The 15,514-nt window shown below is 37.9% G+C and overlaps 1 protein-coding gene across 2 annotated transcripts in view; it reads right to left on the reverse strand.

Annotated features, from left to right (window-relative positions):
* LOC150083167 (xaa-Pro aminopeptidase 1-like) overlaps nucleotides 1-15,514 on the reverse strand; it is an 886,380-nt gene that overhangs the window by 195,352 nt on the left and 675,514 nt on the right. For both annotated transcript variants that reach the window (XM_090377885.1, XM_090377886.1), the window contains one exon: nucleotides 8,870-8,930. In XM_090377885.1, coding sequence (XP_090234011.1) covers nucleotides 8,870-8,930 — 61 coding nt within the window. The remainder of the gene's footprint in view (nucleotides 1-8,869; nucleotides 8,931-15,514) is intronic.

Below are 15,514 nucleotides of genomic sequence, written 5' to 3' on the forward strand. Positions count from 1 at the left end.
GGGACAATGGGTCTATGCAACTTTATGGGAATCTACAAGCCTCTCGTGCAGAGGAATAGATAAATCTATTTGCAATAGGGTGCCAGGAATGACTGTGCAGTGGACTGCCATGAGTGTTATCAGAAATCTCACATAAAATGTTAAAAATCACCATATAACAGTACTGTAAAATATAACAGAAATCTACATTTTAAATACACATCTTTAAATATTACACTATTAAAATAACTGAAAATAAATAAAATCACAAAAAAAAAATATATATATATATATATATCACTGTGCATATTAAAACTGTCACCCTTTTAGGTGCTGTACACTCTTTATAAATAGAATAAATAAGTCATACTAGCATCAGCACTAAATTAGCTTTCAGAGTTCTAGAAATTGTATCATTACATTTTATGGCAGTTTTGCCCATGGTAATCAAGTAATAAGATGAGTGATCTGACTGTCTTCAAAGACCTCTTCAACTCTTTCAGCAATGAGTTTTCTACATATGGGAAAGTGTCCCAAGTACAAAATCTTAGCCTATGTATTATATACCTTCATAATATGACTATGTACATAGACAGTACATAGTGAAATGCAAGCGTATAGCATCAAAATGAAAATAATAAACAATTTAATATTAAATGTAATATTTATTAGAAATTTCAAACAAATCTTTCAAACCGGCGCCTTTGCTAGCAAAAAAACTTACCCCGTCAGTGCTATCACCAGTTTCGTTAAAGTGTTGATAAAGGAGTTTTGCTTTTTCACGAATGATGAGTGAACTTAACGGAATTTTATTTTGAGTTTGGTCTTCTATCCACAGATTTAAAGCCTTTTCCATTTTTTCTAATTTAACATCACGAGTTACAGAGCAAATTTTTTAAGCAATTAGCGTGTTTTCACAGACACTATGGCGGATTTTTTCTTCCAATTTTTTGATTGATCGTACCATTGATTCATTGATTTTATGTTTTTCCACTGAGGAGACACTTTCACCATTAGAAATTTTGTCTAATAACTCAATTTTATTCGCTAATGTCATCACCTTCTTTGATATTTTCACATTTCCCTTGTTATTCGTAGCCATATTTTTGTACGGGTTAGAAAGAACTTGTCCACAATAAAGTCACTTTGTTCCGTTAACACTCGACAAAGTCTGTTTTACATTGCAAAACGGTAGATTTATCACTTTTCTAAGCATATCAATTTATAAGCATATAAATTAAAAGCAAACGACGGAACCTTCCATGACAAGCACATAACACATACTGAACAAGGATTAGCGAGAAACATCCACGCTCGCGATTTTGTCACCCCTCTCTCCCCACCCACTGAGCGCTGTTTTGACTGGAAAAGATAATTTTAGCCATGCCCATGTTTTTTTATGGCGGAAAATATTCGCGGCGCTTTAAAATTCACATTTTTTTAGGTTTCATTTTATAATAAATCAGCGATCGCGAAATCAGATACTGCGAATAGTGGGGGTTTACTGTACTGCTCTTGGCGTTATCCTCGATAGACACCTCAACTTCACACCGCATCTTAGTTACCTCAGAGTAAAATTCAGGAAATATTCCGGCCTATTCACTAGTTACACGCAGAGACTGGGGTCTGAAGAAGAGGACACTCGCCATCCTCTACAAGGCATTCTTCATCCCGGCACTGGCTTATGCAGCGGGAGCTTGGGCAAAGGCAAGCACTGTTAACAGCAGTGCTTGCCTTACGCTAAGGCAAGCACTGCTGTTAACAGGAGGAAATTGGAAACCATCCATCGAATAATTCTCCTCACAACAACCAGAGCATGCTGCACGGTGAGCACCCACGCTATCCAGGTCCTTGCGGGATGTCTCCCTCTGGACTTAGAGACTGTCGGCCGTGGGCTTCTGCACCAACACGCCAAAGGAAGGGTAATCACACATTTGGGATATACTACGGACCCAACTCTGACTAGACCACAGGAAAAAAGACGTCTTACAGACCACATGAGAACAGTGTGGCAGAATCGATGGAATGACTCCACTAAAGGCCGCATAACTAGAAGCTTCATACCAGACATTGGACGTGTTTACCCTATTTCCCCGACCTGGTACTCTCCTGGACTTCATACCACTTACCTGTTGACAGGGCATGGCTCCATCAGGAAGAAGCTACACGATTTTGGAATCTCGGACATAGTGCAGTGTAGATGCGGACAAGAAGAAACTTGGGAGCACCTGCTCTATGAATGTAATATATATGAAGACCTCCGTGGCCTGCAGTTTACCAAACTACGCTCCATCCTTAGAAATCAGGAGGACATAGTGCTGCAGGAAGAAGAAAACTATAAGGCTTTCACGCTTTTCGCTCAAAATCGCTTCGCGAGGCAAAGAGCACTCCCACCATCCTGAAACAATGGCGACCCAGATCCGACACCTTTCCGAGCCTGCTTTATCTCCTTTTCCCGGTGGGGGGGACACCCCTGTCTTCCCCTCTCCCTGCAAAACCCACTTTCCCTCTGGTGTGGCATGGGCATGCCCACTGAACATTTGGGGGCCACCTCCTCTATCAGTCCCTTTCTTCCTTTTCTATCCTCCAGCCTTCCTTCTCCCCACCCAAATCTGTCTACCTTCACAGCGCACAGCCCCACATGTCAAAACTGCAACTACACCAAAATTGCTTGCCCGACCCTTTTCGGCCAAAAAATAAAACTCATCCAGCGTACAATCCATTCTCGCTCTTAAGGCAAATCTCTATGACCGAACAAAGCACTAACAGCGATTAAAGCAATGTCTTTTTTTTTTTTTTTTTTTTTTTATAGGTCCTAGCCATTGAAATCTGAGGCAAGTAGGTGGCAGGACCTGCCAGAGTACTGATTCCTTATTGGTAACACCTGGCTAGCCTCCACGTGGCGCAGTATGGGCAACGTCGGGTCCCATCAGGGGCCCAATGGCCAATAAGCCAGATGAACAATGGGCACAACAGACTACACATACATGATGCACACACTTTAAATCTCTGGCTTGACAGGGTACTGTCACTCGATATAGAGAACACCGCGGAGATGGGAGAAATCCCAGGAGTCGCTAGACCCTCAACATACCAAATACCAAATGTACTGCAAAAAAATCAAGCCAGAATAATTAAAAAAAAAAAAAAAAAAAAGGTTCCTTTTTTGATGTAGTAATATCTTCTACATCTATTTATTCAACTACATCAAATTCTTGCCATCGCCAATCAAATAGGAAATAAGCTTGAAGAAGTCAACTGTGATGGTATGTCTTCTTATATCAATTTAAAATATGATCACATAATGATAACTTTAAAAAAATTAAATATGCTTATATATAAAATAATGAAATTACTGGAATAAATTTCAAAAGTGTAAAACTCTAACATGAGACTACTGTTTTAGAGTATTTGGGATTGTGAAAATTTTCAATTCTGAAAGTTCATGTACTTTAAATATTGGCAGACTGTATTTAATTTCTTTAAAATTACATTATTGTCATCAAATTTTGAGTTTGATATTGGCAATGGCAAGAATTTTACATACATCTTAATCATGATGAAATCTATAAATAGCATTTATGGTTTTATCTATTACTTTTTTTAAAGTAATAGATAAAATAGCATGTCTGCTGACGAGGCAACTAGAGACGGTCGTGTTCAAAGCAGCTAAGTGGATTTTTCTTATTTATTGATTTGAAATTATTGTTTTTCTAAAACTTTTGATTTAAATTTGGTAGTATAACATTATTTTGTGATTTTCTGATTAATTTGGTGTATTTATTCTTTACTCGGCCTTGTAATTGCATAAAAGTATCGGTAAAGGTTTGCACGTGTTTCAACTCCGGTACCGTTCGTAATTTTCCCACCTTTGTGATACGCTAGTTATATACCGTACTAGATAGCGTTAGTTGAACTTCGTTAGCAGTTAAATTGTATGTTTAAATAAATACATATAACGACTTAGATTACAAACGTAATATAATTAATTATATTTAACATAATTAATAACATAACATAATTAATTATAATTAATTAATAAATTAATAGAATCATGACTCAGACCAGAGCGGCAAAGCAAAAGGCTCAAGCTAATGGAAGTGCTGTGGCTCAGAGCAGAACTGAGGGGGGCAGTTGTCCTCTGACTCACAGCCTTATAAAATGCACTGTTTGCTTGAAGTTTGCAGAGCAATCGGGTACAGGTCATGATACTGCCAAGGGGGATGTCTTTGTGTGTGCGCGATGCAAGGAGTGTATCGGTATCAAGCAACAACTCAGCGTTCTTGTGGGCCTATATGAGAGCTTGAAGGACAGGGTGGATGCCCTCGAAGAAACTAAATTGAGGGGCCCAACAAGCTCTCAGCTGCCCACATCAACGCCAGAGCTTGCACTTGGGCATCGCGTGACACAGAGACAACCCCCAAGGCAGAATGCGCTGGTCCCGAAGGAACTAGTAGTTGTTGGTGACTCTATTGTCAGGGAAACGGGGAACATGCTTTGTAAAAAAGATAGATGGAACAGGACCAGGGTATGTCTGCCAGGGGCAAAGGTTGATGACGTTGTAGAGCGAATATCATCTTTTAAGGGCACAAAAGGTGATATAGTTGTACACGTTGGCACTAATAATATTAAGAGTAGGAGACCGGCAGAATTACTTAACAAGTACAGGTCACTGTTGAACAAAAGCCGAGAATTAGGGTTGAATTTGAAAGTGTCTGCAATTCTGCCCAGACACGATAGGAGGGAGTATACGATGAGAGCCTTGTCGATCAATTCAGCCCTGGAAAGATTGTGCAAGGCTCAAGGGGTAGAATTTTTTTCAGCCTGGACTGTACTTGTTAACAGGAGAGATTGCTTCTACAGGGATGGGATACACTTAAATAGAAAGGGTGCAAGAATATTTGCTGATGCTATCGAGGCAGTGTTAGGTGGGTTGGAAAACTGCTAGCTTGGGGGGAGACAAAGACTAATAGATTGATAGTAGCCACTGGCAGAGGTGAAAGAGATTCTTGCACTGCTTCTATTAGAATGAGCAGAAGCCTGGAAAACAAGATGCATGGTATTTCAGAGACTGCTGGGAGCCATTGCGGTACAAGTAAACACATGGGTTGTGTTAGGGTAGCTAAGAATAGAAACAGGTGCAGGTATACTTGCGTGTACACCAATGCTAGCAGTTTAGTAAATAAATTTGATGAATTTGAGGTATTGCTCAAAACATCAAAGGCAGATATTGTTGGGATATCAGAGACGTGGTGTCACACAGATATAAGGGATGCAGAACTGCAATTTGGGGAGTACAACGTCTACAGAAAGGATAGACAGGATAGGAAGGGGGGAGGGGTTATGCTATTAGTTAAGAAACACATAAAAACCAAGGAAGTGAAGCCAGTCGACATCGCCGGACAGTGCAGTGTTGAGTCAGTTTGGTGTGACATAAGCATTGGGAGATCAAAATTGAGAGTAGGAGTGTGCTATAAGCCTAATGACTCTGATGAGTATAATAAGGAACTGTACAGGGAAATAGAGTGGGCCAGTAAATCAGAGAGTCTTATAATGGGAGATTTTAATTTCCTAGATATTGACTAGAATTTGGGGGCTGGTTACTCACACACTAGCAGGGCTTTTGTGGATTTATTGGATGATTGTTTTCTACATCAGCATGTTCGGGAGGCAACTAGAGGGAGTAATACTCTTGATTTGATTATCAGCAGTGATTCTTCATGCATTAAGAATCTGCAGATAAACGAACCACTAGGTGGCAGTGATCACAGTGTGCTGAAGTGGGATTTACTCAAAGAGGTAACTACCATTAGGGGTAAAGGGAAGGGTTATTGCTTCCGTAAAGGCGACTACGATGGACTGAGACAGTATTTAAATTCTATACAGTGGGACCAACTGATGATGTTACCAACAGCAAATTCAAAATGGGAAGCATTTAAAGAACTTATCTTGGAAGCTACTAGGCTTTACATACCAACTAAGAAATATTGTTCAAGGTTTAGGCCAAAATGGATGTCAGATGAACTAATGAGGCATATGGCAGAGAAGAAAAATGCATGGGATACTTACAAATTAACACATGACACAGAAGCCTATGATAGATACAAGTTGATATGCAACCAAGTTACAAAGGAGGTTAGACAGGCAAAGGCAGATTACGAGAAATCCTTGGCAAGGGATGCAAAGAAAAACAGCAAAGAGTTCTTTACTTATGTTAACTCTAGAAGGAAGGGGATGAATCAGATTGGTCCACTTGATATTGATGGGTCAACTGTTGATGATCCTGCTCAGGTAGCTAACAAACTAAATGAATATTTTGCATCGACATTCACACATGAGGAGTTATTCAGCAAGGGGAATGCCAGAGGTGTATTCAACTCTTGCAGTAAGCTACAGAATCTTGAAATAACTGGGAGTAAAGTGGAGGAGAAACTGTTGAAGATAAACACAAGAAAGGCACCCGGGGTGGATGGGATCTATCCAGTTATATTAAAGGAGGCAGCAAAGGAAGTAAGCAAACCCTTAGCCATAATTATGAGAGCTTCCTTGGACTCAGCGGAGGTACCCATAGACTGGAAATGTGCAAATGTGACCCCAATATACAAAGGAGGATCAAAGGCTGACACAAGTAATTATAGACCTGTGAGCTTAACGTCTGTTCCAGGAAAATTAATGGAGGCACTGGTTAAAGAAGCACTGCAGGATCATTTAGACAAGACTTCAGTTATAGCTCAGACACAGCATGGTTTTGTTAAGGGGAAGTCTTGCCTGACCAACTTGATTGGATATTATGAAGCAGTCACAAAAGAACTGGATGCAGGGAATAACTTTGATATTATATACTTGGATCTTAGAAAGGCTTTTGATACTGTTGCACATGGAAGACTGCTACACAAATTGGAGCAGTGTGACATTGGAGGCAAATTGCTGCTATGGATAAAGGGGTGGTTGAGGGGGAGAAGACAGAGTGTGGTAATCAATGGACACTGCTCATCGTGGACTAATGTTATTAGTGGAGTCCCTCAGGGCTCAGTGTTGGGTCCATTATTGTTTTCTGTATTTATAAATGATATTGATGATGGTATATCAAACTTAATGTCCAAGTTTGCAGATGATACAAAGGTTGGCAGGGTTGTCAAGGACACTACTGACACTATGCTGCTGCAACAGGATCTGGAAAGGTTGAGCAGATGGGCTGAGAGGTGGCAAATGAAGTTTAACATTGACAAATGTAAAGTACTACACATGGGAAACAGCAACCCCAGAGCAACGTATCAACTCTGTGGTACTACACTGACAGTGGTAGAGAATGAAAGGGACTTGGTGGTGGTTGTGCAGGCAGATATGAAGTTCTCTGAGCAGTGCAGACGGGCTGCAAGAGTAGCTCATGGAGTATTGTCAATGATATACAGGAATTTTTCCAGCAGGGATAAGGAGGTGATTATTCCATTGTATAAGGCAATGGTCAGGCCACACCTAGAGTACTGTATACAGGTCTGGAGGCCTCATTTCAAGAAGGATGTAGAGCTGCTGGAACGAGTACAGAGAAGGGCAACAAGATTAGTGAATGGAACAAAGGGGTGCTCTTACGAAGAAAGGCTTAAGTTTTGCAAATTACAGTGTTTGGAGACTAGGCACCAGTGAGGTGATCTGATAGAGGTGTATAAAGCCTTGAATGGTTTAAGCATGCTCAATGCTGATGGGATTCTTCCTCTAGCTCATAAAAATCACCTGAGAGGGCATAAATTCAAATTGAGGAAAGACAGATGTAGGATAGACGTGAGGAAATTTGCCTTTAGCCAGTGGGTGGTTGGTTGGTGGAACAGACTTCCATCCCTTGTGGTGGAGGTTGATAGCCTAAATAAGTTTAAGGCTCAGCCGGACAGGTATTTGGAACGAACAGAGGGGTGAAGTGGAAGTGGTTTTTTTTTTTTTTTTTTTTTTTTTGGCTGATGCTGCATAAGCTTGCTTTCTTGCATCAAATGCCTCTACTAATGCTAATGCTAATGCTAAAAGTTTTATCAAATTTTGGATCTGAATTTGGATTTTATTTCTGATTTTGTAAGCACAAATTGAATCAACCGATGGGGTCTTCCTCCTCCAATTTTCAAAGTTGTTGTCATGCTACCATCTATTATAAATTGTTGACAATTACTTGATAACAGATGGCAGCGTATACTATAAAAAATTTAAAGACTGTTCATGTTTTTATGGACACACCAAATGAAATGATCTTAAAAAGATATAAACACAGGAAAATGCATTTTATAAACAATATACACAGAGTAACATGGCTTTAGCTCACAGGCAATAAACAATGATCTATGTACTCTTGAAATTGCTAATCAAATAGGAAAGCTATCGATTTAAAATTAAGCATGTATGGAAAAGATATTGAAGTTGGGGATGAATTATTAGACGTTGTTGTTGTTGTTGTTGTTGTTTAGTTTTTAGGAGCATTAGCAACTAAGGCCATATTGCTCCGGGGATATGCGGTGGTCATTCCCTGACCTTTCCGCATCCTCCGTATTTGGTGGCTCACGGGCTCGAACCCCGGTCTAATCAAGAAGCATGTGCTACGCACTGCTGCTGCTCCTGCCCACCTGGCTACGGAGGCACGAATTATTAGACAGAAGTTCTTTTAATACTATTAATGGAATTCAAGCAAATTTTCCTTATAAATTAATATAAATCATGAAGAATAATGCTAATCACTGCTGATATACAGTAGTTGTATAAAATATAACTATCACGTAATAATGATCATTTTGGAATATCTGCAGCTATTTGGCTTTTTTTTGGATAACAAAAACAAAAAATTATATGATCTTATCATTCTGTACACCAATATTAAAAAAACAAATGAAATAATTCCTGCAAATATCCATACCTTTTCATAATCAGAGGGAGTTCCAAAGTGCCACGTCCTTGTCACATCTGTGGTTCCATCCCTAATTTTTTTTTAAAGTAAAAGGTAAATTGGACAATTTAAAATAAATAATTTACTATTTAATGATAGTCTCCAGCTATATTAATGTACACAAGGAACAATCTTCAACAGATAGCTATTCTAAGTTTCAAAACAGGTAACAAACTGTAACCTTTTAGCAGAATTTGTTACACATGATATGCAAGGCGTTACCTGAGCCTCTTGGGGATTTAGCATGGGAATAAAATTTATTCCAAATGTATTTATTTATTTATTTTTTTTGGTTATGCAGCATCGGGGAAAAAAAAAAAACTGTAAACAAACATCATCTCATCATCATTATAAACGATTGAGTAAGTGAAAAAATGCAGAATGGTTAACAATGGGCACTGTTTTCAGTGCTTGGTCCATTGTTTTCAATATTTATTAATGAAGGTATATCAGGCTTAATGTCAATGTTTGAAGATAATACAAAGGTTGGCAGGGTGGTTAATGATAATAATCAGGTGAGCTAATCCAATAATATCTAGGAAAGTTGGGTCAATTGGCTGTGAAATGGCACTTGAAGTTTATCATTGACAGATGCAAGGTACTGCATATGGGTAGTGGAAAATGAAAAAGACCTGGAAGTAACTGTACAATCAGATATGAAATTCTCTGAGCAGTGTAGATATGCTACCAGAACAGCTCATCATTATTTTTCCTTCTAAATTGCTACTCACTCTATACAAATCTCAAATCTGCCCTACCATGGAATATTGTTCCCAAATCTGGAGCAGTGCTTCTATAACCTCCCTCAGGCTTCCAGCCACCATTCAAAAGGGGGTTGTTTTTGACCCATCTCTTATAAAGTCTCTTCATTCTCTGTCCCATAGATGTTTGTTTCTGCTACATGCCTTTTCTATAGATACTTCCATTGATTCCATGCTCTAAATTTTTTTTTTAAAATATATTACTGCTTGTATCATTTCACTATGTTTAGCACATGTAATTTCAGGTACACAATTGTAGTATAACGAAATTAGCTGTTACCAAGTTCACATAGTATATATAAAGGACAACAGGTCTCGGCAACCTTTTTTGAGTGAAGAGCTATTTTTGATCTAATTAAAAAAAAAAAAAGTGAATCCAAAGAGCTGCATACCAGCTCAAGCTGTTCTGGGAGGAGGGGGGGAGTTTTTAAGAAATGGAATAGAGTGGGAAGGTGTTTTATTAAAAAAATATATGTATTCTGATATATTATTTATTAATACCGAAAAAATGTAACAAACATCCAATTAGGTACGAATTAATGTGACTTTTGCTGCTGAACTTCTTCAGCGAGTCTCTCAACATCAGGCAAGTTATGCCATAATTTTCATTTTTAAACATGCTGAGAGATCGCATTGTTCAGACGGTTTCTTGATTTATTTTTAGTATAGTTCATGTTCAAAAATATTTGCATGCAGAAATTCATGGAACCAAAAACTGAGAGAAGTCCAAAGGCAAATATTTTAAAATTTATATACGTGTAAATAGCAGTAGCGTAGCTACCCTTTTCCAGGCCCAGAGGCAAAGAACATGTTCGGGCCCCTACTTAATTAATGAAAACTGCAAAAAGAGAAGACAGCCAAAGATGCCGGCCCCCTAAAGAGCCCAGAGGCAATTGCCCTGCCTGCCTACATGGCAGTTACGCCACAGGTGTACGGTAAGCTACTCGCTAAATCAAACACAATTTGGTCTTGCTTTTTCAACTCATCTATCGCCGTACATTTGTGCAGAATTGCAAGGGCAGACTTTTACCTTTCCAAATCCTCAATTTTCAGTTTTAAGGCATTTTATTCTTGCACTCCAAATGTCCTTCATCCATTTCAAATTGTGCTTCATGTAGGCTAAAAGTTAAAGAGCCGCAAGTTGCCGATCCCTGATCTACAACAAAGGAATCAGGCTGGTAACGATGGACTATGTATCAAACACAATAATTTAAATTTACAATAATTTTCCTAGGAAAGTTCCACTTCATATGATCCTCTGCTTGTGAAGAACATGATACACATTTATGTCTTGCAGATTATGGGATAAGTATCATTACTAAGTGGATCATCTAGCTTTGTCCACCGAATACTTGGGTATAGTTAGCAAATCAACAAAATAGATGGACAGGTCAGTGCCAGTGGTTGATCCCACAGGGAAGTGAATGTAAGTATGGGACACAGTATTAATTACAATATGATTCTGTGTGTGAAGTAGTAATAATTTTACAAATTTGTGATCTCCAGAATGGATGTTGGCCATAAACATTACAGAAAAAACAGAATAGAGTTGGAAATTGAGCAGCAAGTTCTTTGAGGTCTTTAATAGTATAGGATAAGGTTTAGAGAAAGTTATGGTCATAAGTTAGTGCAATGCCAAGCATAACATGAATGGCAACTTCTAAGGAAGTCTGAGAGGGAGAATTGTCTGGATGGGATTCTAGAGTCCACTTAGCATGCCACAGCTCTATGTGTGGAGATTCTATAACATATTTAATTTCTGATATTACAAGAAACCTATGGATTTCAGCTAATTTAACCCAAAATTTCACTTTATGATGTACATATATGAAAATGGTTGTCTGCTTTTTATGAACAGACTGTTTACAATGGCCATCCACCCCTACTTAGGAAAAGTTGGGCATCCTCTGTTTCCTTGCTATCCTGTGTTCCTTGCTTAGTACAGGTCTGGTTATTCTATAACATCACCTGAACATATTTCAGGAATTTCCTGGCCAGTCACATAATTTGTGCCTATATTACTTGTCTAATCTTCAGCAAGATCTAGTTTATGTGATTTCTATCTGATAACAAAGATGACAGTCAAATGGAATTGTGATTAGCATATTACTGGTATGTCCAACAGATATAACTTGAATACTGGATTCAGAGTACTGATCCAGCCCATTCTGGATCAATATGTCTGGGTAGACTTAACTCCCACTTGAGTTGCTACTGATTGGTAATTCTGAGTGGTAAAGGAAGCATATGTGCAAAAATGCACTTATGCTTCCTTTATGATAAAATGCATACATAAGTTAACCTGTTTTCTAGCTTGCTGTTAAGTTATTTTGAATATATTTTTTTTACTTAGGTTCCAAAGTCCACAAACTTTAGAGCAAGCTGGATGACTGCCCCTACAATTAGGGTACTATGCAACTGTTGTATGCATTCTGCTAGTTTTCTTTTTAAAAGTTACAAAAATGTCATAGCATTCAGTCTAGGATTCAGGATGAACTTAAGTACAGGCAACCCCCCAAATAACACGGTTTTGCTCCAACACGACTGATAAATTGTGGCAATCCTCGCACAACATGGTACTTACATAACACGGTTTCGCTCTAACATGGTTAGAGAATAATAATGTCGATAAACCTCACATAACAGGTTATTTTTGAGCTTTTGCGCAGGGAAAAGTATGATATTATGTTGGATGTAATTTTTCTATGTTTCCACTCTTTTTGAATCTCCACTGTTGACTCGTTAGTCAAAGAGAAAAAAAAAAGAGAAATATATTTTATTCTAGTAACGAATGGGCCTGGAGTACTGGGGTCCATAGTTCAAATACAGATATATACAGTTATACCCAGTTATTTATTAACAGATAAAGTACAAATAAAAGTACAAAACCAGTAGCTTTCGGAACGTGTGTCCCTTTATCACCTGATAAGTTAATATAAAATTTGAATACATTACAAGCAAATGTGGCACGTTTGCCACATTTGCTTGTAATGTATTCAAATTTTATATTAACTTATCAGGTGATAAAGGGACACACGTTCCGAAAGCTACTGGTTTTGTACTTTTATTTGTACTTTATCTGTTAATAAATAACTGGGTATAACTGTATATATCTGTATTTTATTTTGTTGGGAAATTCCCATGTTACGTTCTGCTGTGCCATCGAACTTGTGGAAAAATTTAGATTTCAAAGTTTTATTACTATTGGGTAGAAAACCAAGCCATCCAAACATTGCAGTTATGTTTCTACCACCACAGTTGTACTGGGTTAATACAACTTCTTTCATTCAGCCGTTAGATCATTATATCCACTTTAAAACACATTCCATCAGAAAATCGTTTCAATGGATTTTGGAAAAAATTGATTCCAAATCTACTGAAGTAATGGAGGCATGGAAACATTTCTCAATTGTGGACTGTATCAAAATCACAGCTTTATCGCTGAAAGAGGTAAAACCGTCAACGTTAAATGTGTGTGGAAAAATGTATGGCCAGAGTCAGTTCATTCAGGAAATATGATTGAACGGGCAGAAAACGGAATCTGTGCAATTGTAGAACTTGTTACATCAGTAGGAGGGGAAGGTTTTGATGATATGACTACTGAAACCCTTGGTTGGGTAGCACAGTTGATAGATTCGCCCTTCTCCCCCATACTGGCTGGAAAAGACGAGAGTTTGAATCCCGTCGATGAAGGGAGGAATTTTTATGGGTCTTTTCATGTGGTTGAGTTAGTCGGGCTCGACTAACTCAGCCCAAAAGCTAACAAAAATATTGTATTTTTGTTAGCTTTTGGAATGTAACCTCCCATTTTGCACCTTTCCTTAGTCCCGTATAACGTGGTTTTGCACAACACGACATTTTATAGGAATCTAACTACCGTGTTATACGAGGGTTACCTGTACACTAATGCTACGAGTATAGTAAATAAATTTGATGAATTTGAAGTGCAGGTCAAGACATCAAAAGTGGATATTGTTGGGCTATCAGAGATGTGGTGCCACACAGATATAAGCAGTGCAGAATTGGTTGGTTGGTTGTTTTGGTGTTTATTGGTACATTGACAATGAAGATCATAGTGCGCCAGTTCATTGTGTTATATTATATTCTTTGTATGCATTTTCACTATCTATATCTTGATCAAATGCATGGGAGTTTACTATTTTCTATGATTATATACACTCTATCTTTATTTGTAGTAGATGGTAGACATTTTGATTTCCTTTATATAATGATGAGAAAATCTTTTGTCGATCATTTTCATAGGTTGGGCATTTTATCAGTATATGTCTGATTTTTTGGGTTGTATTGCATGTTTAGTCTCTTGGACCTTCTTCGACACACAGTAAATAGCAATATGTGATGTGTTATGTCTAATTTGTAGTCTGGTCAGAACGACTTCCTCTCTTCTTGATTTCCTTGTGCTTGTTTTCCAATGTTCAACTTCGGTTTTATTTCATATAATTTATTTGAAGTTTGTTTTTGCCAGAGGTCTTGCCATTGTGTTAGAGAGCAGTTTTGGATGATTGGTTTGTAGTCCTTATATGGATCTGGGAAACATTGTGGAGGTTAGTTGTTGATTTTCAATTCTGTCAGCTTCTTCATTTCCTTTTATCCCTTTGTGTCTTGGTATCCAGCAAAAAAGTATTTCTTGTTTTTCTTTTTTAAGTCTGTAAATATCTGTTTAATTTGTACGAGAACTGGATGGTTTATATTGTTTGTAGTTTGTATGGCTTGTATTGCACTTAATGAATCAGAATATATTACTTTTCTCAAATGATGTGGTTCTGAAGTGCTCCAGGGCTATCTAAACTGATACTAATTCTGCAGTGTAGAGACTGCATTCTTTTGGAAGTTGGCACCAGGGTAGTGTCTGGGAATACTGCTGATGCTCTTACATGGTTCTCTGATTTTGATCCATCTGTATATATATATTGGTACATGGTTGGGATATTTAGTTCTATGTACTGCATGCAGTTGTTGAAAGTTGATGTCTGACAAATTATTTTTATTCGAGATTTGTGTGGAGAGTTCACAAGTTCTGGAGCGGTTTATCTATGGTGGTATTACGTGCCCTTCTAGATTTGCAACATTATCTATGTTAAGATCGTATGTTGTCAGTAGCTCTTGTAATCTGATTCTTAGGGGCTTATTTGCACTTTTGCAGATCCTATACAGCAGGCCCTCATTATAACACGGTTCGCACTATGCTAATTGGCTATAATGCTGTTCTTATAATATAACCCATATCTCACTCTAATGCTATCACAATTCACTATAATGCTCTGTTACCAGCGTACAGATTGAATTTTTGGCATGTTTAACGAAAACGTTTCATCTGATGCAGTCGACAGCTTGAAAATTAATAGCAAGGTTTCCCATGCTCAGTGAAATTTTCTCCCATGCTAATTTAATTGCACTATTGACTTATGTAGTTCCGAGATCAACATTTTAAAAAATGATCAAGTATATTGCTTGTAATATTTGCGTTATATGCATTTATCCGAAGTCTAGTCGTCACTCGGTACACTGTATCATAATTAATGCAACACAGTTACACTTTCGAAGATTAATAACGACGGATAAGAATTAAAAAGGAACAACATCCGGACACAGTGAAACAGTACGAAGCCTACTAAGGTAAGAAAAATACTGAATTTGAAAATTAAATTATATGTTTTGATGCGAATTGATTCCATTCAACGACAAGTGGATGTGTGCAATAATTTAGGACTGGCAGGTTGAACTATAAGAACAATCATAAAAAATAAAGAATTAATTTTAGCAGTGGGAAAGACAGCTGTTCCACTGCAAGCAACTAGGCCAGCTTTTATAATTGAAATGGAGAGACTTCTAA

Source organism: Mastigoproctus giganteus, chromosome 7, assembly GCF_048544385.1.
Source record: "Mastigoproctus giganteus isolate SK-2022 chromosome 7, ASM4854438v1, whole genome shotgun sequence".
Lineage (NCBI taxonomy): Eukaryota > Metazoa > Arthropoda > Arachnida > Uropygi > Thelyphonidae > Mastigoproctus > Mastigoproctus giganteus.